The following is a 25,384-nucleotide window of genomic DNA, read 5'->3' on the forward strand; positions in this document are numbered from 1 at the left end:
ATAAAGTCAGTCCTTTAATGCATAACATTAAAATCACTCAGACAGTCACTACTGCCAGCTGAGTACACATTTTAAATTAGCATCATTCAACCCCGGGGAGAACTCCACACCCAAATGGAGCTGCCATCTGAGTTCTTTCACTTCCAGTAGAGCTGAGTAGTTCCCAAAAAACAAGTCAACTTGCTACAAAACAATAAAATGGAATTTAACAAAGTCACAGCAAGCTGCAGAGTATCTTGTGGCTGTTCTTGCCTCTAGTTGCAGCACAATGCTCCTTAATGAGGTCGGAAAGTTTCCGACTAGTCTTTCCAACATAAACATAACTACAAGTCATACAAATACCTGCATAAACAATTTACACGAATTACAGTCAAAGTAATGGGAAAAAGTAACAGTGAAATTAGTTTGTTCAAATGTAAAGGAAGGTCCTGTACAGGTATATTGACAACAGATACATTTGCTGCATTTGAACAGCCCAGGTGGGTCAGAAACATTGCAAACATTTCCTATTAAAAACTGTGAGTCTCTGTTCTCAAAAGTGCTCCTAAAGTTTCTGTCCTTTTGTATGAAAACATAAGCTGTCTTCCAAAGAGTTCAGGCATAGTAGAAGAGCTTGCAACAATATTCCAAATGCTAGAAACAATGTTTCTCATAGCTTGCATGTCTCTGCAAATTGGAACTGGAAAGCATAATGTTCTGTCTGCATTTGGAGTGTTACTTAGTTGCATAGGTTGGAAACCATACTTTAGGATAGGTTGAAATGAAACATGTCTGGCATTAGAAACTTCTGTTATTTTTAAAATGAAATTTCTGGGGTAGTGTTTTTGCAAAAAAAGTTCACAAAGAAAGTTAGACTCTTTCTTAAACTGCAGATCGTCACTAACCAACCTGGAAAGTCCAATGAACTGGCCTTTTAATACATTATATTTCATGTAGAAAGGGTGCTGGCTAGTAAATTCCAAGAAAGCCAGACACTTGTTATTTAAATCAATTGAGATGGAAGTGTCCAAAAAGGACACTTTGCTTCCACATCCTGATTTTACAAAAGACAGGAAATAAATACTGTTTTCCATGGCTTGTATAAACACGTCTAACTGCATAACTGTGCCAGTCCATGTAAAAAAGATATCATCAATATATCTATGATACAGTCTTGTGAAATTATATCCAGGGAGGTGCACCAATGTTTCCCATTCCCAAATGGCTAACACCAAGTTAGCATATGCAGGGGGCATTTTTGACCCCATAGACACTCCCTTAATCTGCTGGAAAATCTGTCCATTGAAATGGAAAAAGTTCTGTAAAACTGCGTCTATCAAAGCAGTCAACGTCATATTTTTATAAGAATGGAATTTAGCATATTTAGACATGTACAGTTTAACATGTTCCTTTCCCTCGTCATGACGGATATTAGTATACAGAGAGACAATGTCCAGTGTAATTAAAATACATTTTGAAATATCTAACTGTACTAGAAATATAGAAATAGAAATATATAGAAATATATATATAAAAAAAGAAATATAGAAATAGAGTAGTGGAAGCTAGGTTAAGAAGGGAGGTGATGATTAGCGATCAGCAGTATGGTTTCATGCCAGGAAAGAGCACTACAGATTCAATATTTGTTCTGAGAGTGTTGAAGAAATATAGAGAAGGTCAGAAGGAGTTGCATTGTGTCTTTGTGGACTTGGAGAAAGCATATGATAGGGTGCCTAGAGAGGAGTTGTGGTATTGTAAGAGGAAGTCAGGAGTGGCAGAGAAGTATGTAAGAGTGGTACAGGATATGTACAAGGGCAGTGTGACAGTGGTGAAGTCTGTAGTGGGAGTGACAGTTCTGTTTAAGGTGGAGGTGGGATTACACCAAGGATCAGCTCTGAGCCCTTTCTTATTTGCAATGGTGATGGACAGGTTGACAGACGAAATCAGACAGGAGGCCCCATGGACAATGATGTTTGCAGATGACATTGTGATCTGTAGTAAGAGTAGGGACCAGATTGAGGAGACCCTGGAGAGGTGGAGATATGCTCTAGAGAGGAGAGGAATGAAGGTCAGCAGGACTAAGATAGAATATGTGTTTGTGAATGAGAGGGAGGATAGAGGAATGGTGAGGATGCAGGGAGTAGAGTTGACGAAGGTGGATGAGTTTAAGTACTTGGGATCAATAGTTCAGAGTAATGGTGAGTGTGGAAGAGAGGTGAGGAAGAGAGTACAGGCAGGCTGGAATGGGTGGAGAAGAGTGTCAGGAGTGATTTGTGACAGACGGGTACCAGTAAGAGTGAAAGGGAAGGTTTACAAGAGGGTAGTGAGACCAGCTATGTTGTATGGGTTGGAGATGGTGGCATTGACAAAAAGGCAGGAGTCAGAGCTGGACATGGCAGAGTTAAAGATGTTAAGATTTGCACTGGGTGTGACAAAGATGGACAGGATTAGGAATCAGTATATTAGAGGGTCAGCTCAGGATGGACGGTTTGGAGACAAAGTCAGAGAGGCGAGATTGCATTGGTTTGGACATGTGCTGAGGAGGGATGATGGGTATATTGGGAAAAGGATGCTAAGGATGGAGCTGCCTGGTAAGAGGAAAAGAGGAAGGCCTAAGATAAGGTTTATAGACGTGGTGAGAGAAGACATGCAGGTGGTTGGTGTAACAGAGCAATATGCAGAGGACAGGAAGAAATGGAAACAGGTGATCCACTGTGGCGACCCCTAATGGGAACAGCCGAAAGAGAAGAAGAACTGTGCTAGAAATAACTCATTTAAGAACCCCCTTGAGTCCCTAAAGTAAAACGGAATCTCTTGTACAATCGGGTTAAGTATAAAATCTAAATATTCTGAAATCTTCTCCATTTTAGTACGCTTATTAGAAATAATAAGTCTGAATGGAGGGTTGTCTGGATTCTTATGGATTTTAGGAATTCCAAAACATTTTCCTAAACTAGGGTTGGACACAAGCATAAAATATAACTCTTCAAATGGAATATATTCATCTCTTTCTAAAGCATGCAGTGAAGTGTCTATTTTTATCAACTTGCTGTCTAACAAAATCTACTGTAACACTTTTGTAATAGTTGCTATTCATCAATTCAAACTCAATAGCTTTCACAGTCAGTTTATTCCATAATTACCAGCCCTGTCCCTTTGTTTGTGTTCATGATCCTTAAAGATTTATTCATATTAAGGGCATTCAGAGCTGAAAATTCCCCTGAAGTCAAATTAAACCATTTCACAGTAGAAGTATTACTAGTCAGCTATCTAATCTCAAATTCACAGACGTAAGAAAGTGCTAAGAGAATTATTCAACCCTGGGTTAAACACACTATTTCTTTTCAAGGGCAGGTTAATAACAATGGTATCATCTGCAAAACTGACTTTGACTGCTTTGATAGACACAGTTTTACAGAACGTTTTCCATTTCAATGGACAGATTTTCCAGCAGATTAAGGGAGTGTCTATGGGTTAAAAAATGGCCCCTGCATATGCTAACTTGGTGTTAGCCACTTGGGAATGAGAAACATTGGTGCACCTCCCTGGATATAATTTCACAAGCCTGTATCATAGATATATTGATGACATCTTTTTTTGCATGGATTGGCACAGTTATGCAGTTGGACTTGTTTATACAAGCCATGGAAAACAGCATTTCTTTCCTGTCTTTTGCAAAATCAGGATGTGGAAGCAAAGTGTCTTTTTTGGACACTTCCATCTCGATTGATTTCAATAACAAGTGTCTGGCTTCTAACATTTATTGTAAGGATCCCTACCATAATAATTTACTAATCAGCACCCTTTCTAAATGAAATATAATATATTAAAAGGCCAGGTCATTAGACTTTCCAGGTTGGTTAGTGATGATCTGCAGTTTAAGAAAGAGTCTGACTTTCTTTGTGAACTTTTTTTGCAAAAACACTACCCCAGAAATTTGATTTTAAAAGTAACAGAAGAAGTTTCTAATGCCAGACATGTTTCATTTCAACCTATCCTAAAGTATGGTTTCCAACCTATGCAACAACGTAGCATGCTAAATGCAGACATAACAGTAAGCTTTCCAGTTCCAATTTGCAAAGACATGCAAGCTATTAGAAACATTGTTCTAGCAACTGGATGAAAGCTCTAATACTATGTCTGAACTGCTTGGTAGACAGCCTATGTTTTCATACAAAAGGACTTGAACTTTAAGGAGCTCTTTTGAGAACAGAGGATCACAGTTTTTAATAGGAAATGTTCGCAATGTTTCTGACCCACCTGGGATGTTCAAATGCAGCAAATGTATCTGTTGTCAATATATCTGTATAAGACCTTCCTTTACATTTGAACATATTAATTTCACTATTGCTTTTTCCCATCACTTTGACTGTAATTCGTGTAAAATTGTTTATGCAGGGATTTGGATGACTTGCAGTTATTTTTATGTTGGAAAGACCAGTCGGAAACTTTCCAACCACATTAAGGAGCATTGTGCTGCAATTACAGACAAGAACAGTAATAATGCTTTAGCTGGACACTCTTCAGCTTGCTGTGACTTTGTTAAATTCCATTGTATTACTTTGTAGCAAGTTGACTTGTTTTTTGGGGAATACTCAGCTCTACTGGAAGTGAAAGAACTCAGATGGCAGCTCCATTTGGATGTGGAGTTCTCCACGGGGTTGAATGAGGTTTCTAATTTAAAATGTGTACTTAGATGGCAGCAGTGACTGTCTGAGTGATTTTAATTTTATGCCTTAAAGGACTGACTTTATTGTTAACTTGTAAGCAAGTGCAAGTCTGATTTTAGGCATTGCTACAGCGGAAGAGATTACTACTTCTGTATACTTGGGAACGTAATTGTATGGGCAATAGAACTTTGAGAATTACACTTCCCTCATGTTTAAAGGGGTTGAACTGTGATTTTGATTGGACAAGATTATTTTTATTTGTTTTCTTACACTATTTTAACTTTGTAATCTGCACAGTTTATTTATTCTGATGAAGTTCTTAAATAAATAAAGAATGGAAATGAGCTCAATCACAGGTTCTACTCGCTGCATTCTTTCTTCTTGTGTTATACTTAGTTTTATTTATGTTTTAGAGATGCCTTCAGAAGTTTTTTTGTTATTTTAATCATTTTCTTCACCAGTGTTTTCTCAGTTTTATTTATATATATTAGTGTTCATGTTTCAGCATCTTGGATTAATGCTCTTAATCTCTCTTTCCCAAGGGTACAGTGATTTTGAAGTTAGAATACATAAGTTGCTGGGAACAAGCCCCCTCCTCCCCATGTGCACACACACACACACACACACACACACACACACACACACACACACACACACACACACACACACACACACACACACACACACACACTGAGGGTTGCAGGGAATGAAGCACACCCTCAAAATATTTTAGTGGCATTATAATGATTTTTAATATTCTCTTTTTTTTTTTTTGCAATTACCTAATTTTTTTATAGTTGTAAGACTTACACTTATTAGGTCATTAATGAATTGACGTCTTGAACAGCTACACAGGTGGCTTTAACTAAAAAGACTTGTTGAGCATGATAAGATAATAAATTCACGAGTGCTCCATATTTAGTATCAGAATTATTTACAGACTTTTTTCTGATGAGGCGCCTACGTATCTGACAAGGCCTTAGTAACTATGATGCAGGAGGGACCTGAGGCATATGTAGGGGCATGACATCTCAGAACAAGGATCTTACACTCACATCTTGAAGTGACTAGTAGCCAGTGCAGATTACCATCAAAGGTGTACGACAGCAGTGATAATGAAAGTGCACTAGTATTCTATACCTTCTGGAAGTGGCCCAAATGTTGACTGTCCACTCCTAGGTCAACAGCATTGCAGCAGTCAAGGTTCAAGAAGACCAAAGCATGAGAAAAAAGTTGTTTTTTATTTGTTTACAGTTCATCTGCTAACAGATCCCTGCTTATCCATGTATCCGAATGCAAGTGACTTGAACACACAGACAAGATCTCTAAATATAATTTATTCTCTTATTTGGTATGACCTTGGATGCAGTCTATTTAGAAATTGCAGGTGTGGTAACAGAGTTCATACATTGGAAAGAGGTCCAGGGGGCTTGCCTCCTCTGCAAAAAATACTTTTTTGGCAATTCACTGATGATTATGAGTAGAAGCAATTTCAAGTTTATGGCAATGAGTCAGCAGAACTTGACAAATGAGGCAAAAGCTCCTACAGTAGATAAAAAAAAATTGTTGTCAAGTCCTCCAAATAAATCAAGTGAATAGACCTTGTGATCATCCTCAAATGAATAACAAAATAATGTCTGACACCTGGCAACGAAATAGAAACCAAGTAGTGAGTATCAGCCCTGATATCACACCCACAACGCAACAGTTCCAGCATATACCCTGCATATATAATAGTAAAAAGTCTACGAGCTCTAGAAATCAGTCAGTGTCATTAACAGCCATCTCCTCTGTTTTGTTCAGAATTCGGGTTTTGTTGTCATGTTAATAGAGGAGACCCACATTGTTGTCATCTGCATAGCAGTAATGCCTTACAGCCCCCCTTTGATTGACATCATGGAGACTTGTATAATGTGAGTAATTACAGATGAAGAATGGAGCCCTGAGGGGAACAGCAGTGTGAAGAGTAACTCAAACAGGAAATAATCCCCCCAAACTATTTTTTTTATCGTGCTCAAAAAGGTAAGAGGCAAACAATCTGAACAGTGTAAAAACAAATTGCAGTAGGTGTGCTGGTGATCCTGCAGGATCTTGTGATGTACTATGTCAAGTTCAGCCAAGAGATCAAGGAGAAACAATATTGACTAGACACATTGACTTCTCACCCCAGCCAGAAAAGGATCAGGGAGGTCATGGGATGTTATATATGACAAAAGCTTGTTAAAGGACCTTCTCATTAATCTTGCAAACAGTAAGTAGGATACAGATATGTCAGCAAGTCTCCAGGTTATAAATACCCAAAGATGTTATCTTGAGAACTGGGGAATTAAAACTTATTTTAAATTTGACAGAAGTACTGCCAGTCTCAGGGGAGTTCATGTAATACAGGTAATAAATGGGCCCAGTACATCTAAACAGGTTGTAACTAACCTGCATGGTCCTGGCTCCAATGCGCATATTCAACAGTACTCAGAAATAATGACCCAAGGTTGGCAAACCAGTTAAAGGTTTACTTCATAGCCAGCAGGTACATGGTTTGATCCTTACCGAGTAGAATTGGCTAGGCTTAGAGAAAAGAAAACTTTGCTCTACTTTGTCTAAATATTTGATGAAGTGAATGTTAAATTGCATGAGGCCTTTGCATCATTATGATCAAGAATGGAATAATGAAAATATTGTGGTAAAACTTCAAAAAACACTGCATGTGCTAGAGCAATCTGAGATTAAACCAGAGGAAGTTTGGCATAATGGTTAAGATATTTGCCTTACAGACACAAGGTGCAGGGTTTGATTGTTACATGGATTACTTGGCTAAGCTAAAAATGGCCCACAAGGGTAGTTAGCCTAGTACTAATCTATGAATCTATGAACCTAATCTTGGTCCTCTGACTCCATCCAAGATGCAGAGGGCAGCTTTCCACATCATCTTCCAGCTTAGTCATGCATGCACGTGACTAATGTATATGAGGTTCAGCGTATGAATGTAACATGCTGGGTGAAAAGTTTCCAGCAGGTAGAGATTCTCCTGCCAAGGGTTAACATTGGAGAGAAGAGGCTTGCATTGTCATATTTCCTAAAGATGTTCTCATTCAAGGCCAGAATCAACCAGATGAAAAACAACTTCCTCACATCAGCAGCTTTACAAACAAGCCATGTAGCAGGAGGACATGGTGACCTCTGCTCACTCTGGGCTATTGAGCTCCACTGAACTTCAAGGGGCATTGGGAAGGAGTTCTTGGTCCTGAGTGCTATCAAAAAGCACCGATCAGCAGACTTCATGGTTTGCTGCCTAGGAGCAGGCCATTCATATATAGGAACATACCTTAGCTATTCAACTAGGGGACGAACAGTGTTTACACTAAGGAAGTCAACGTGCTGATGATGATGAATGTTTACACTAAGGAAATCAACGTGCTGATGATGATAAAGGTTTACACTAAGGAAGTCAATGTGCTGCTAATGATGAAGGTTTACACTAAGGAAGTCAATGTGCTGATGATGATGAAGAGAAGGAGGATCCCTCACTGTGCACAGTGATTGGTTTAATTAATGCTGATTACAGGGAGGTTAGAACTTCTTTTAATTTGGAAGAAATACTTTTATTATGAGATATTAAGGTAAAAGTATTTCCTACAACTCAATATAGCAAGGATATAACATCAGAAATTAATTCTCCATTATTAAAAGGCAAAACTCAAACAAAATAAAGTAAAATAGCAGAGTAAAACATGGTGAAAGGAATCATAGAATGCTGAATTTCATTCAGCAGATCAATAGGCATTGGATTTAATATGACAAATTGGCAAGCACTTTCACACTTAGTTTCATCAGAACATTAAAAACTTGCCCAACATTTCCCATACTTATATAAAAGTTCAAACTTGAATGAACCAATAAGAATATGGCAAACATAAAACAGTAATGATGTAACACTACATCAGTTCCTGTAACACTTAAAATGCATCCATCAATCAAAACAGAGTAGAAAATCAACATAAAAACAACAAACAAAAGTAAAAATTATCAAAAATTTAACATTTAACATATTAATATGAATTACAAAATAATCAGCTCCTTAAACTTTGTCCTTTCAAAATAGGTTTCAATGATGGGTTTTCATTCAAACCTTTATCCTGATCATCTCTCAACCTGACGATCCATCTGACCTCTGCAATTTCTATCATATTCTTTATTTTCTTTATATCCCCCTTCACTTATACTAGGTCTAATCATGTCAATGACTAAAAACATGTTCAAGACGAAGTTTAAGGAGCTGATTATTTTGTAATTCATATTAATATGTTAGATTTTTGATCATTTTTATTTGTGTTGTTTTTATGTTCATTTTCTATGCTCTTTTGATTGATGGATGCATTTTAAGTGTTACAGGAACTGATGTAGTTTTACATCATTATGTTTTTATGTTTGCCGTATTCTTATTGGTTCATTCAAGTATGGGAAATGTTGGCTAAGTATATAATGGTCTGATGAAGCTAAGTGTGAACATGCTCTCCAATTTGTCATATTAAATCTAATGCCTATTGATTTCCTACATCTGTGGCAATATGATGTTCAAACATTCGGGAACTGCCCACACAATTGCCCAGGTCTGTTGGTACCTTTCCATTTTGAAGTGGTGTGATGTCCATGCTACAAGATGGAGCTAAGGGGTGCTTACCAAATGCTACAATGTTGCACTTTTTGGCATTGAGCTCTAGCCCATTTTTAGTACATCAGCTATTGAAAAATATAAGCATCTGCTGGAGTGATGTACGTCAGAGGGAGACTTGACAACTCCCACATTACAATCATCCCCAAACATTGTTAAACAAAAATTCACATTTGATAAGTAGAAATTTGAAAAGCAGATGCCAAACAGCAGAGATTCCTGCACAGATCCATGCGGAACTTCACTGGATGCACCCCCTACTCTTACTCTGTGAGACTTGTGTCTCTTTCTCTCTCTCAGTTGATGACTGACATTTTAGTCATATCAACAGAAATGAGACCACATGTTGTGGGCAGTTAAATACGGAGACATACTGAGTGGTTAAGTACTCATCATTTAGAGTTGAGTTGGGACACTTCACTATGGCGATTACCATGGGGCAGATGTATTACTGTAATGTTTTTTATAATGTTTTTGTGTATTTTAATGCATTATTTTGGTAAAATTAGAAATCAGGTTTTTTCTAATAGCTCGCATTATTTAGGGACTGTACTCTGCATTTTTTAAGTATAACTAGATCATAAATAATGAGACCCCAACATAACATTTTTTCACTGTGTTTGGGGTTATCATTCTGCCTTCCACTAGAAATCTCTGATATTGTTGTCACTGGTTTTACTGGAGGTCAATGACATCTCATTATTTACTATGACAATGGAATTTTTGATCGCACTCATTCATATTCTCTCATGAACTGTAGGGCTGACACAAATTTATTTGTATCCTCTATCAGATTTTATAAAGACAGGAACAATTTGTTTCCTTTTTCCAACCTGGTTCTAGGTGAAAGAGTGTCTTAATGTTAATTATGTCAGTTTTGAGCTTTTTAAACTGACTTTGCAGTATCAGTATTCATAACCATGTTGAATTTAATTAACCTGCTAGTATTAACAATACAGTTTTATGTGTGCAAGTTTCAGTTCCCTTTGTTTTTCTGATAAGCTAGCATTTTGAGAGTATGCCTATTAGTTTTGTAGATCCAAATAAAGTCCATTATCAACTTCTTGATTTGTCTGAATATTGAATTAGATAGGAATCTGTGTAACTGTGTTGTTGATTAGAAAAAATAGATTCATTTTGGGGAACAAATTCATTTTAACAATTCAAACTTGGGCCTCATAGTGGCCATTATTTTGACTTTATGTATATATCTATGTTAATTTGTTCAGCTATGTTTGATATATTGAAGGTCAACAAGAATTTCAGGTCTTGAGTAAAAGTGATGTCTAAATATTTTAAGTTTGTCTGGGTGAGTAAATGCCTTTCTGTTTATTAGGCTCTACAATATTGGATTTATCACCCTTTGGCTATATAACTTTTTTGTATATATTTAGCATATAACTGGAAACTGTATTGTATTTGCAAATGTTTGCTAGAAGGAGTTAGAAGGATCTGTAGGTATTTTCTAGATAGAGAAATATATCATCCATGAATGTCATTGTAAACATTTGATGGTTTTGAATCTGCTTCTGCTAATGTGGTTCTATCTCTGAATGAAATAAAAGAATGACTCCAGAGAGAGGTTAACGAGATGTGGTGACATTTAACATTATTTTGTATCTTTTCATATTTGTATGGGGGGCACTTCCACAACTTTGCAATGAATCAACTTTGTAGAGAAGAGTTACATGTTGGACATACAAAGTCAGAAAGTTATATACCTCCAAAAGGGTATGTGCACTCAGTCAAAGGCTTCTGATGCATTCATTGTCAAAAATAGTTTTGTTATCATGTGATGTTAATATTTGTAGGGTGATATTTTGTATTGGGTTTGGTGGTTGCTCACAAAACCAAAGTAAAAAATGAAAAATGGAGATAAATTTCATCATGAGATTTTTGAAATTCTTTGTTGAAACTGTTGCTGTAGTCACACATCAAGACTGAACAGTGAGATCTGTCTGTGGGTTTTAATGTACATCGGTTTTGAACCAGGCTTGAGAATGAAAATATCAGTGTATTACTTTAGGTAGGTCATTTATCCCTTTTTTACTTATGTAATTTTGTAAATTGACTAATGTTAGAGCAATTAAGTCTTTGAAGGTTTTGTAGAAGAATATTGTGAATCCACCAGGTGCCGAGGGTTAACCTGCTACAAGTTTATTGATACATTCCCTAACTTCATGTCAGGTTATTTTGTGGCCAAGCAGTATTTTAGCTTTTTCTGCTATCTGTTGGATGATGAAGTCCTTTAGGTACTGTAAGATCATTTATTTCATAATAGAAGGATTAATATTTATTTATTTTTGCAAACTGAGTTAATATTGCTTGTGGAAGTGTGTGTTTCCCTGCAGAAACAAACAAGTGTAGTCAGTTTCAGCTAATGACATTTCACAGTGACACAAACACCAGCTGTAATATGTGTTGCAACCCCAGTAGACATCATTGCTACCTCACATTAACTTAACAACCAGACTAATTCTATAGACAACTCCACAGACAGAATCCAGCCCATGTATACCCATTCAAGGTAAAGTCAGGTAATTGTTACACTTTTTTGCATGCATGTAGTAGGAAATAAATATTTATTTATTTTTATTTATTGCATTTGATTACCGGGGTAGTCCACTGGGCCAGAAGAACCCATTTTCAGTGGAGGCCCAGGGAGAAAAGCTCCATGTTTAACACATATAGATAAGAAATATGTTACAATGATACAGGATATATAATACAACAGCAGCAAATACAACATTATGATTGCAGGATAAATATACAATGCAAAAGCACGATTGGTGAAAGTAGATTAAAGACCTCTCCAGTAAACTCAAGACCGCATTCTACAAGTAATCCAGACTGAAGGATATTATCTGCACCAAGTGCGTTTCTATGCCTCACATTCTACAGAGTTATTAACAGAAAAAGAAGAAGCAAAAAAAATACACACAATCACTAAATGAAAAGTAAATAAAATATTAAAACAGTGTGGCAGAGTAAAGTGCCTAACAGGTTTTAAAACTGTTGGCTGATGAGAGGTAAACTTCACTTCTGGCCACTGTTTGTGCAGCATCATAAAGTGTTTTACAAAATTCAAAGCTATAAGAAATTGTGTTCCTACCCTTCCCTCCCCTTAATATTACAAAGAATTATGATTGGCGCATAAATCATGTTTCAGTTACGTATGTGTTTTTGAAATGGAATCCAAGATTCACCCTTCAAACTTTGTCCTCAGAATGAATCTTTTTGGAATCTATTTCTCGAACACATAAACTGGTTATGAAAAGTGACCTTATCAGAGTTCTCTGTGTTTTGATAACTGTGTAAAGTATGTATATGCTCAAAAACAATTAGAGATCTGATTGTTCTGCACCTCCTGCTTCTCTGCATGTCAAATACCTCCACCAAAACTAGTACCAGGGACCTAAATCATCACCACCAGATAAATAAAATATGTTGGACGGACAAGTTTATAGCCCAGTGTGTCTCCCAAACCTCTGGAATACGCTTCCCCTGAATATTAAGCACTATAACTCACTGTTTTCCTTTAAATCTAAAACGGAGGACTATATGGGTATCCATAAATTTATTCCAAGATTGATCAATATGGCCCTGCTGGAGAAAAAAGGAATGATCTGAGGAAGGACAAGCAAGTATGGTCATGAGACTCACTGGTCTTGGAATATGTATGAATCTGAAAAAAATACACATTGCCTGCATTATGACATACTTTATCCAGTATGGTATTGCATGTGAAAGCATGCACCACAGTGTTTCTGTGTCTTTGTGATTTCTGTTAGTGGACCAGCATGGCATTTTTTCTTCTATCATCAAAGCCTTCATTGAATTTTATTGAGTCAGAGTTTTTAAGATGGCATTTGTTGAATAGGTAGTGGGCATTTTTAAGATCGCATTTGTTGAATAGGTAGTGGGCAAACTGACATGACTTTGTGCTTTAATTTAGTTAAAGGAGGCATAGATTTCTCAGACTTTATAAGGAGTAATTTTTAGTAACAAAGAGCTCTCAGAAATAAGCTATAATGGGCACTCTTTGGGCAATTTAAGTATTTTTTTTGTTGAAGACTAAAGCAAAGGATAGATGAAAGCCAAATAAATTAATAATATATCAGTAATGGAGTGAATTTTATATTATAGCTGTATGTGAACACATTTGGCTTAAAGTTCACTCTTGAAATTTTTAAGATCATGATTGACTATTTAGACATTATGTGGATATAATGGCAAGGCTCATAGGTAAGTAGTAGGCTGTCTGATCTTGTGGACCATTTTAAATCTAGGCATTTTCTCTAAACACTGAGAATCAAACCCTGTACCTTGTGTTTTTGAGGTAAGCAACTTGACCATTACAACAACCCTCTATCCCCCTCTCAGTGACAGAAGTAAGATATGTGCCCATGCCTCCATGGGGGGAGACTGCAACCTAAACACAGCACCTTAGACCTCTCGGCCAAGGGAGAAACTAAATTATAGGCTAAATGATTTAGTAAACCTTGTGTTCTAACTAGTTGCCCAGTTAGCTAGTGCATTAATCTTAAAAATAAATTTAATGTCTTAAAGGTGCTATTATGATATTATAACATTATACAGTTATGATATGCATATAGTTACAGGTTCATAGGTTCATACTAGGCTATCTGCCCTAGGGCATTTATAAGCCTAGTCAGAGTGTGTTTGGCTTTCGCCACCCATTTTAAATGAATTTTGCTATGCCCTTTTTCGAGGTTAGTATACTGTGCCTCTGTCTAACAGTGACACAGAAGTGATACCCAGGGTAAACCTACGATCTCCCATCCACTCATCAAGATTTCTCTTGAAGAGAGTCAATGAGGGACTCTGCCTAACCTGGACTGGGATTTTATTCCAGAGTGAAGGGAGCCTCTGGGTTATGAATCTGTCCCTCCAGCATAACCTATTTATTTCAGTGCTGAGGTTCAAGTCTCTCGAGCGTGTAGCTCGATGGGATTTGGATTTTCTGAGGTGCAGCATGTCCATTAATTCCGGGTTGGACATGGCTTTATACGTCAGGCACAGATTGCCTCTGAGCAGGTGGTATGCCACTGAGTAGAGCTGGAGTTTCTTTAACCGGGCAGCATATGGCATCTGTTTGAGCCCTTTGATCCTCTTGGTGAGGTACTTTTGGGGTCTTTCCAGTTGCTGCAGTTGTCTGGTAAGGTACATCCCAAAAGGGGCATTGTACTCAATTATGGGCCTGATGAGGGATGAGTAAAGAGGCACGATGACCTCCCCTGATCTAGATGTGAATCCCTTCATGATTAGGTGGGCTATATAAAATGTTTTTCTAACCACTTCGGCCACGTGGTTTTCAAATGAGAGATTGCTATCAACTTGGGTCCCCAAGTCCCTAATTACCTCTTCTGTACTTAATGGATTACCACCTATGTGGTAATTTGTGGGCACTTTGTTTTTGCCAAAGGGGATGACTGTACACTTTTTGGCATTTAGCTTGAGGCCATGGCTCTGGCACCAGTTGTCTGTTTCTATGAGGCCCTTTTGTAGGATGCTTGTGTCAGCTGGAGAGTCAATTAAGGTGCCTAGTTTGCAGTCATCTGCGAACTTGGTCAGCCACAGTCCTTCCATGTTGGCCTGTACCTCCGAGAAATATATATCGAACAAGAGAGGTCCCAGGACTGAGCCTTGTGGGACGCCACTTGTAACTGGTTTGGAGTCTGACATGGCTCCAGCAATTCTAACCATGTGGGTTCTGTCCTTGAGCCAGTTTGCAACCCATCTAGTGACATAGGGATTTATATTTAAGTTGGTGAGCTTATCTATAATGCCCGAGTGGGGTATTGTATCGAAGGCTTTTGCGAGGTCCAGGTAGGCTGTGTGGACCACCTTCCCCTCGTCAATGGCCTTGGTGATTGTTTCAAAGAAATCAACCAGGTTTAAGAGGCAGGATCTGCCCTTAACAAAGCCAAACTGGATAGGATCCAGTGTCTGTAGGTCCCCAATATCTTTATTTATGAGGTCCATGATGATCCTTTCCATAGCTTTGCAGACCAAGCTAGCCAGGCTTATGGGGCGATAGTTTCCAGGATCCGTTGAGGCACCACCTTTGTGGAGAGGGACCACTGTTGCTGTACGCCACTCTTTGGGTACATATCCTGTAGTAAGGCTGAGACTGAACAGTAGTTTTATGTTTGGGTTTAGCTCTTCTTGGAGTTCATGTAGGACACAGCCCAGGACACCGTCTGGTCCCATTGATGCTGTGTTTTTGCTTCGAGAGGAGCTCTTACCTGAGCATCTGAGATGTCAGGGGCACTCTGCTGGGATAGATATTTGCCCTTTGGTGGGGAGGGGGAGTTTGCGCTGAACCTGTCAGCTAGGATGTTGGCAATGTCTGTGGGTTCGTGTATTTTTTGTCATTTTGGACTAATTCTGAGCATATCTGGGAATTCCCACCCAGGTTCCTAACGTAACTAAAGAAAGTTTTGTGATTATTCTTAGTGTCCTGTGCAATTTTTCTCTCGAAGCTGGCCTTAGACGATTTTATGAGTGCCCTTAGTTTTTGCTAATACTGATCAGAGATGCCTTCCTTTTGGGATTTTGCTCTATCATGTAGTAGCTTCCTCCTTCTATTGTATAGTTTGTTTATGGCTGGGGTCCACCAGACAGGATGCCTGCTTTGGAGGATTGGGTCTTGGTTTTATTTGGGATTGTGATGATCCATGCATTCCTGAAGGTGTTCATAGAATGCTTTATAAAGGATTCTGTGGTCTGGGCAGATTTTCCACAGGCCCGGGGGCTTTGAAGGATTCCACCTCAGTTTTGAGGAGTGTGAAATTTGCTTTAGAGAAGTTTTTCACTGTGGTTTTCTGGGCAGGGGGTCGGGATGTGAATATCCAGTGAGATTAGTTTATGGTCTGATCTTACCAGTGAGGGATACACTTCTGGTCTGGAGCATAGAGTCCCCATGTTGGTGATGATCAGGTCCAGTAAGTGGTAACAAGTTTTTCCATAGCATTTGAGTTTATAAATTCTAGGAACCTTTGGGCTAGGGTGTTGGAGCTAGAGTAATGCTCCCGGTCTATGTTTGGGTAGTTGAAGTCGCCCAATATAATGGTGTTTGGAGAGACCTTCATATTTTCCAGTGTTCTCAGGAAGGCCGAGTGGGGTTCCTGGGTTTGGGATGGTGGTCTGTAGCAGGCTATAAACTGGAAGGCAGTTTTACCCACTGTTAGTTGCACATGGATAGTCTCTGATGCTTCGTGCTGTGCCACCAACCTGGAGGTGTGGGTATCTTTGACGAATATTGATACTCCCCCTCCTTTGTGGTTCGGTCCAAGTTTTGGGGCCGAAAAGCATGGTATGAGGTATAACCTGGTAGTGCTGGGGTGCTCTTGGGAGCCTTGAACCAGGTTTCTGTTACTGCACAGATATCGATGTTCTCCATGCTAACGAGAGTTTTGAGTGTGTGCATCTTGAGGTTTAGAATTCTGGCGTTGAGTAGCATTACTCTTAGTTTCTTATCCCTTGTGATACCTATGGAGGTGGGTTTGTCTTTTGAGCCTTGCCTAAAAAAGGCACTATGGGGGTGGCAAGAGCCTTTGCCAATATCCGAAAGCCCAGGGGTGGCAGGTGCAAGCCGTCCCTAGCGAAGCATCGTGGCTTGTCGAGCATATCATCCCAGGCTGACAGGCATTGGATCGCCTTTGAATGACACCAATACTTAAGCCAATTGTTGAAATTGATCATCTTGTCTTCATATTGTGGCATCATTCTTGGTGAGGGTAAGATGCTACTCAAGGTCAGGGTCATACCGGCCTGGGCTACATGCTCAGAGAGCTCCTCTATGTCTCTTTTCATGTAGTCCAGGGAAGTACATCTCAGGTCATTCACATCAGCATGGACAATGACTGAGTCATATTTGTACTTGCCTTGGAGTGACCTGAGTGTTTGTGTTATGTGGCGGATCCTAGCGCCCAACAAGCAGCTCACTGTGACCTTCTCCTTGTTCAGCCTGGTGAGCGGGACGTCAGTGTGCCTGACGATAGAGTCACCTATTACAAGTATATCAGGTGTGTTGTTTAGCCTTAAGGGCTGTGACTGATCGGCAAACTGGCTTTGTGAGCTATGTGTTGTACGTGTTTTGTTTTGGGGTAGCGGTTGCTTGGGTGTCTGCTTTGGAGGTCTCTGCTGCTTAGGCAGATCTTTATTTAGAGCCTCTGAGTATGTTTTTGTGTGATTATGTGTTTGGTTTGCTGTTGTGGTAGGTCTATGTGAGACTGGAATTGTAGTGAGTGTGATTTCCTTCTCCTCCTGACTGGTTACGCCAGTATTGAGTTGAGAGAGCTTAGCCTCCAGTTTGGCTATATGGTTGCATCTCTCACATGTGTTGGAATTTGTTGCGAGGAGGAGAGGGTTGTCTGTGTAAATGAGGCAGTTGTAACATTGCCTCAAGATTCCCAGATTCACCAGCTGGACCAGAGAGGAGATTGACAACTGACCTTTGGACATGCTAGAACAGTATTGGGAATTCCTTTATAATTGAAAAAAGGGCCAATGGGGAACAAGGTACTCAAGGGGAGTTTGTGAGGGTGTAGTGCTTTTAATTTTTTAGTGCTGACTTATATAATTGCTTTAGTGAGCAAGTGCCAGGCTTTAGAGTAGGAATAGGGTGTTTATTATGAGAACTAGATCAGTTCTAAGGGAAAAAGTGAAGAGCAGACTTTGTGGAGCCGAGAATGGTTTAAACCAAATGAAGCGGAGCTGCCTGATGCTGCGCTTATGCGAAAAATCGCAAAAGCCGCCAAAGTGGGTTTTATACAGGGGACTTGAAAGAACTAGAAATTGGCCCAAAACGGCCAATAGACTACCAGATTCTTGTGCTGGGAACACTCCTCCAGGGATAGATTGGCTGGTCTAAGCTCCCCACTGCCACTGGTGAACAAAGAAGCCTCCCTTTATCCAAGAAAGGAAATGGGCAACACAGGAACTTTCCAAAAGTCCAGAATACAGCAAAGCCTGTATTTGGACTACTCTAGGTCAGGGAAGACGGGAAACAAGGATAATTTTTTGGGGTTTTTTTTCTTTTTTTGCAACAAACAGCAGGAAAATGCAATAAATATGTAACACAGGCTAGCGCACTTGAGTGTGTAGCCTCAACAGGTAAATGCAACAAACAGGACAAACTTTAAAAGTGCAGGTGCAAAAACAACTTTAAGCAGTTTAAAACAGTTCAAGAAGCAGAAATACTTGCAGTTTAGCTAGATCGGACAGTCGCCCAGGTAGTAGCAGGAAAAAAAACACTTTTATCAGATTAGCAGTCGCTCTTTTAGCCTCTCTGTTGCTAGCACCACTCTGCAGGACCACGAGGAGCTTGGCTGAGTAGTAACAAGTGCAAAAACCGCGCCAAAGCAAGTTTTATACAGGGGGACTTGAAAGAGCTAGAAATTGGCCCAAAACCGCCAATAGACTATCAGATTCTTGTGCTGGGAACACTCCTCCAGTGATAGATAGGCTGCTGTAAGCTCCCCACTGCCATTGGTGAACAAAGAAGCCTCCCTTTATCCAAGAAAGGAAATGGGCAACACAAGAACTTTCCAAAAGTCCAGAATACAGCAAAACCTGTATTTGGACTACTCTATGTCAGGAAAGATGGGAAACAAGGATAATTTTTATATATATTTTTATATATACCATATATATATATATATATATATATATATATATATATATATATATATATATATGCAGATACAGCCCTTTCATTACTGTAGAAGGCTCTGGACCCCCAAAATGAACTCCACTACCAACTGTAGGTGAATGACATCACTGAATATTTAAGGACCAAGACCCTTCAGTGATTTACAGCATAGAGAGTCCATGGTTCTGGATGGTAGCATGCTGAGCTATGCTTACAGAAATGTAGAAAGAATAAATAGTGACTCCCTTAGCAGATAGGCTGCATAGTGATCATACACTAATCATGCCAAATAAGTTAAACTCATTGCATTAAAATATACAACAATTACAAACAAGATAGAGGAAAAGGGCAAACACATTAGCAATATGGAATGTAAAATCTACATATCAGAAGTAAAAAAAAAAAACTAAAATAATTAAATGCTGTACAATTACCTGGGACTTCTACTAACTTCTGAAGTTCTTGTTTAAGGTTCATGATGTCTTTACACAACTGTATATCATCCATCCTGAAAAGAAGAGAAAGAAATAACACTATTTTTATAACCACTGAGGGGCAGTCACGTTTAAAATATAAATAAAATGTCAGGGGAAACGGGAACCTTGAAGAACAGTAAAAGCATATAGTCTTTTACACATTTTCCCCTGCTTACTTATAACAACAGTAAGAACAGTTTATGCAAAATAAATCAAGTAAAAATGATTATATCCCTAAATAATTATTTGAAGAAGCAAATATATTAGTCTTAATACATTCTAAACAGATAAGACAGACACTTTCAGATGCTTCCATACCAGTGAAATCAAAATACACTACATGTGCGTACTTGGGTCTATGTCACTTTACTGATTTAACAAATGAACGAAACTGAAAAGAACGAGAGAACAATATTGAAAGCGCAGAAAAATGAACATTCAGAAAAGTGAAACTCACAAGACTGAAACAAACACATTCAATCCATTACCCTTTGGGAAAAACAAAGTACCCACAAATGATCACATAGACAGCAACCCACTGAGTACGGAAAAAGTAATCAGAGACCTAGGGACCCAAGTCGACAGCGACCTCACATTTGACACCCACATTGCCAAAGTGGTTAGAAAAACATTCTACCTTGCACACCTCATCATGAAGGGATTCACATCCAGATCCAAGGATGTCATTGTACCCCTATATTCCTCCCTCATCAGACCCATGATTGAGTACAATGCCCCATTTGGTATGTACCTCACCCGGCATTTGCACCAGCTGGAGAGACCACAAAAGTACCTCACCAAGAGGATCAAGGGTCTCCAACATGTGTCTTATTCTGCCAGACTAAAGAAACTTCAGCTCTATTCAGTAGCATACCGCCTGCTCAGAGGTGATCTCTGCCTGACGTACAAGGCCATGTCCAATCAGGATCTGATGGACATGCTCCACCTCAAAAGATCCAAATCCATCAGGACCACGAGCTAAAGACTTAAACCTCGGCAAAAGTATGAATAGGACATGCTGGAGGGATAGATTCATAACCCAGAGGCTTCCCATGCTTTGGAACAAGATCCCAGTTCATATAGGCAGAGCCCTCACTGACTCTCTTCAAGAGAAATCTTGATGAGTGGATGGGAGATCGTAAGTTTACCCCAGGGGTCACATCTGTGTCACTGCTAGACAGGGGCACAGTAAACTAATTCTATTATATAAGGGGACCTTCACTGTGTCACTACTAGACAGAGGCACAGTATTTTAAACTTATTCTGTACATTTTTGTACCATTTCATGGGGTGGCAAAAGCCACATCACTATGGCTAGGCTTACAAATGCCCCAGGGCAGATAGCCTAGTACTATACTATGAAACTATGAAACTATTACAGAAGAAATGGATGCTACACTGTGATTTACAGCAACTTCTGTGGCAAACAATGAACACTTTCCAGACGATAATCGTTCCAGTGAAATAATGAACATAGTGTTCTGTTTAGCTTCACAACAACCTTTTTCTACATTTTTGCAGGGGAGAGCCCCCCCACACCCTCCACACCCCCTGGAAATTATCTGTACCAACTCCAAGATCGCACTACAGTGGGGAAAAGGGTGAATTTCCTGATCTTCACTGTACCACAATCTCCATTCAAAAGCTACGAAGTTCCAAAAAAAAAAATTATGTGCAACATTCGCAGCCGTTTTTTCGGTGTCCTGAGCTTCGGGTTTGTGAACATTTGTGTTTATGCTGTTTCGTTGTTGTTGTCTCGTTTTTAATTTTGGTTATATGTTAATTTGGTAAACTGAAGTAGACTCGTGTACTTATGTCAATAGTACAGAAACATTATTACCTGGTCTACAACTGCAGAGGCGATGAGTTCCTCTGTGACAGACAAGCTACAGGAAAGTACAGAATAACCTTCAAAGGAAAAGTAATAGGGTAGATTAAAACCAAGTATAGGATAAAGTTGGAAAAGGTGGTCTCCAGGAATATACAATTCACACAAAAGGAATTTTGTAGAAAAAATATTGTTTATTGAGCGCTTTCATTCCATTTGCAAGAAAGTCATCAGAATAAAACCACCCTATCCCTTCATTTCTTTTTAAATACAATTTTAGCTTGTTAAGAGCAATTAAGAGTAAGTCACATGACTCTGTCAATAAAATCTTAAAGAACTATGCCTAAAATAAGTAGTATATGTAATATGGTTGTTAATAAAAAACAAACAAAAAAAAACTTTTGAGGGATCTAGAGCAGTATCAGAAGAAAGCAGTGTATCTGATGTTAGGGGAGAAAATGGCTAATAAAGCAGAAATTAAACAAAGGGTATCTTTTAACAGACTTTAAGAGTTTAGAAGTTTTAACTATGGGGGAGAGAGATTTCATTCAGTTTCAGATAGGATAGAAGAAGAAGCTGCTGGTGTGGTGCACAAAACACTTCCAACCAGGGGGGATTTTCCCATACTTCGGAGATCAGAGTGGCAAGCTAGCAGATCCAAACAGGAGAGGGACTTGGACCACAACAACTAAAAGGGCTTTGTGCATTACAACTGGGAGAAATACTATGGGGGTGGGGAGAAGATGCGGCATTAATCACAGTTAAACAAGGTGTCATATTTAACTACAAGGGTTACCTGTTTCAGAAGGTTTTTAAATTTGTCCCATCACAAGATTTTGATGATGCTGACTGCCTAGCTGAATTTAAACTTTTTGCAAGAAAATTTAATTTGGAAATATTTTTCCATGAGAAAAGGAGTGACAGGAGTGTGACAGAAAACAAAATTAATGAGACCTCTCTGATACTTAACAATAATTGTATATTTTTTTGAAGGCGAGTTATTCAAACAAATAAAAGGAGTGGCTATGGGCACTGCTTGCACCCTGGTATATGTTAATTTGGTACTGTTAGACTAGGAAAGATTATTCATTTTTAACAGTGAATTTTTCAAGTACATTAATCTGTACCTTAGGGTCCTGGATGACATATTTATTGTTTGGAAAGGACCTGTAACATTGATGATTTTATTGTATATTTGAACAACACCACAGAGTTCTTAAAGTTTATCTCACACTTTGACAGGACCTGTATAAACTATCTGGATACCTTGATTACCCTGGCTGATGATTTAAAGTCCAAGATTTTTAGTTAACCTACCTTTAGTAACATGTATCTGCACTTTTCAAATTGCCGCCCTTTTTTCAGAAAAAAAGTTTAGTTAAAGGTCAATGTATTAGAATGGCATGGATGACCTCTATAAAGATGATTTGGTTTGTGAGCTGGAAGTTGTTTCCAGAATGATTATTTCTAGGAGCTACCCAAAAGAATTAGTTCATGATATTGTGGGGGAGGTTTTATTAGAATGGAGAAGAAAAGTCAAACCCCTAATAGGTGAGAGACTTCCAAACAAGAACAAGGCACAATTTCCCGGTTTAGATTCCTCCTTGAATAAGTTTGAATGTGCTACGGTTTTAGAATACAACCAATGCAGCAAAGATGTCAAATGTATGGTGAATAATTATTGGAACATTTTTAAGGCAGAACCGAACATTTCCAATCGGATGGAAAGGGAACCTTCATTTATATAAAAAAACTGCACATAATATCAAAAATATGGTTGAGATAGACCAGAATTTTGATAGGCAGTTTTGACGGATATCAAAGTGTGGGTTTTACAAACAACGCTCATATGTTCTTGAGGTGGAAACTTTGAACCTTGAGAACCATGGTACATTTTTACAATGGCAACCTGTCAAACCAAGGGAGTTGTTTATTTAGAAAAGTACTATACCTGCCCTGCATTTATGTGGGGAAAACAGAAAGAAGTTTGTGTAAAAGAATTTATGAGCACAATTATTATATAAGGAATAAGAATGACAACAATGCTCTGTACAAACACTATGTAAGTTGCAGGCAGTTTGACAGATTTCGCTTGGGATTCTAAGTAACCCCCAATGTTGAGGGGGGTGGCAAATTAGACTTGGGCACAAAGAGCTTTTGGCAACTTAGACTGAATGCCCTTAATTTTCCAGGACTTAATGAATATTCTTCCATTCAAATACTACTTAAACTTAATGCCATGAAATTGTAGGATTTAGGATACATGTTAAATACCGGATATGAATATGTTGTTTTTTGCAAATTATTCTTTTATATATATGCATAATTATTAAACACCTTTTTAGGTACAAATGATTTTTATTTAAAGGAAAAGTTTTAGTGTGCATTTGTATTTACTTATTATTTCTGGAGTGTTTCTCCCCGGGCCACTGTTGAAAATTGACTTTGTTCCAAGTCGGACTTTCCCAGTAAACAGATGTTAAATAAATAAATAAATAAATAAATGTATTGCTCTGCTTATTTTAGACATAGTACTTTAAGATTTTATTGATTGAGTCATGTGACTTGTTAATCTTAATTGTTCTTAAGCTAAAATTGTATTTAAAAGGTGGTTTTATTCTGATGAAGTCCTTGCAAGGATGAAAGTGCTCAATAAACAATATTTTTTCTACAAAATTCCTTTCATGTGAATTGTATTCCTGGAGACCACCTTTTCCAACGTTATCCTATACTTGGTTTTAGTTCAGCTAATAATGTTTTAACAACCTGGTTTGGTTAACAGGTAGACTGACCAGCAGGGGACTAGGGAGTACAGTTACAATACTGTTCCTTTTGGAATGTGGTAGAAACAATCAGTCTCCAAACGGCCCAAAGGTGTGTGTGTGTGTGTGTGTGTGTGTGTGTGTGTGTGTGTGTGTGTGTGTGTGTGTGTGTGTGTGTGTGTGTGTGTGTGTGTGTGTGTGTGTGTGTGTGTGTGTGTGTGTGTGACATGGAAGAAGGATCTGGCAACCTGCTTCCATTTCTAACTTTTGCCTTGAAAACTCTGCAGGTAGTGGTGCTTGTCTGCGGGGTCACTCTAAGTGTGGGATGCAACTCAAACGTGATCAAATGAGTGAAAGTCCACCATATCATTGGTCAGTTTATAGTGTTGTTATTCAGGCGCTTATCCCACCGACTAACTATCCTTTGATGTTTTGTGACATTTTCTTGGAGTGAAGGTGAGGGAAAATGTGTTATAGTTACCATGAATGAACTGAAGAAAATACACAAGAACAGCATTTAAGGTATTAGAGAGGCAATTGTATGTCAAATGAGATATGCAGTGATCCGCTGTCTATCAGTCCTCAAACACCATGCTTGAATCTCATATCCATAAAGTGCTGAAGCAAGAATGACAATGGAAATATAAATGTCACTGGAAACTATTTGGAGAGGCCTTAGGCCAACTGGTGCCCGAGGCAAAAGTGTTCCACGGCACCCCCCATACCACCTAGTGCCCCCATTCTGGTCTACCTACACCAAATAAATACTGGAAAAGCACCCCTGATACAGCTGCACCCTAGGCGGCCACCTAGATGGCCTATGCTTTAGGCCGGCTATCATATATATTAAAATGAAGTTTGTTTAACTATACTGTATATTGCTAGCAACAGTTATTGACAAGTCTTAACATGTATTTTAAGAATTAGCCTTATCAAATAGAAATTTGTAAGGAAATAATAAACATTTTACAGTGTTTGTTCAATATTTTTATTAATATGATCACAGCATAAAGGCTGTCTTGCAAGAAAGTAAATACTTATGAGCACAATGAAAGATCTGAACTCAAAAAAGAAAAAAGATGTATGCACACACACACTATATATATATATATATATATATATATATATATATATATATATATATATATATATATATATATATATATATATATATATATATATATATATCCCGGGCTGCATCCTAGATGAACTCCAAGAAGAGCTAAACCCAAACATAAAACTACTGTTCAATCTCAGCCTTACTACAGGATATGTACCCAAAGAGTGGTGTACAGCAACAGTGGTCCCTCTTCACAAAGGT

General features: G+C 38.5%; 1 protein-coding gene across 1 annotated transcript in view; it reads right to left on the reverse strand.

Moving 5' to 3' along the window:
* The window catches only part of BMERB1 (bMERB domain containing 1), a 1,463,618-nt gene that overhangs the window by 166,062 nt on the left and 1,272,172 nt on the right, over window positions 1-25,384 (reverse strand). The window contains exon 3 of the mRNA XM_044089171.1: window positions 19,432-19,505. Coding sequence (XP_043945106.1) covers window positions 19,432-19,505 — 74 coding nt within the window. The remainder of the gene's footprint in view (window positions 1-19,431; window positions 19,506-25,384) is intronic.

Source organism: Protopterus annectens, chromosome 12.part0 (assembly GCF_019279795.1).
Source record: "Protopterus annectens isolate FY-2018-M chromosome 12.part0, PAN1.0, whole genome shotgun sequence".
Taxonomy (NCBI): Eukaryota; Metazoa; Chordata; order Ceratodontiformes; family Protopteridae; genus Protopterus; species Protopterus annectens.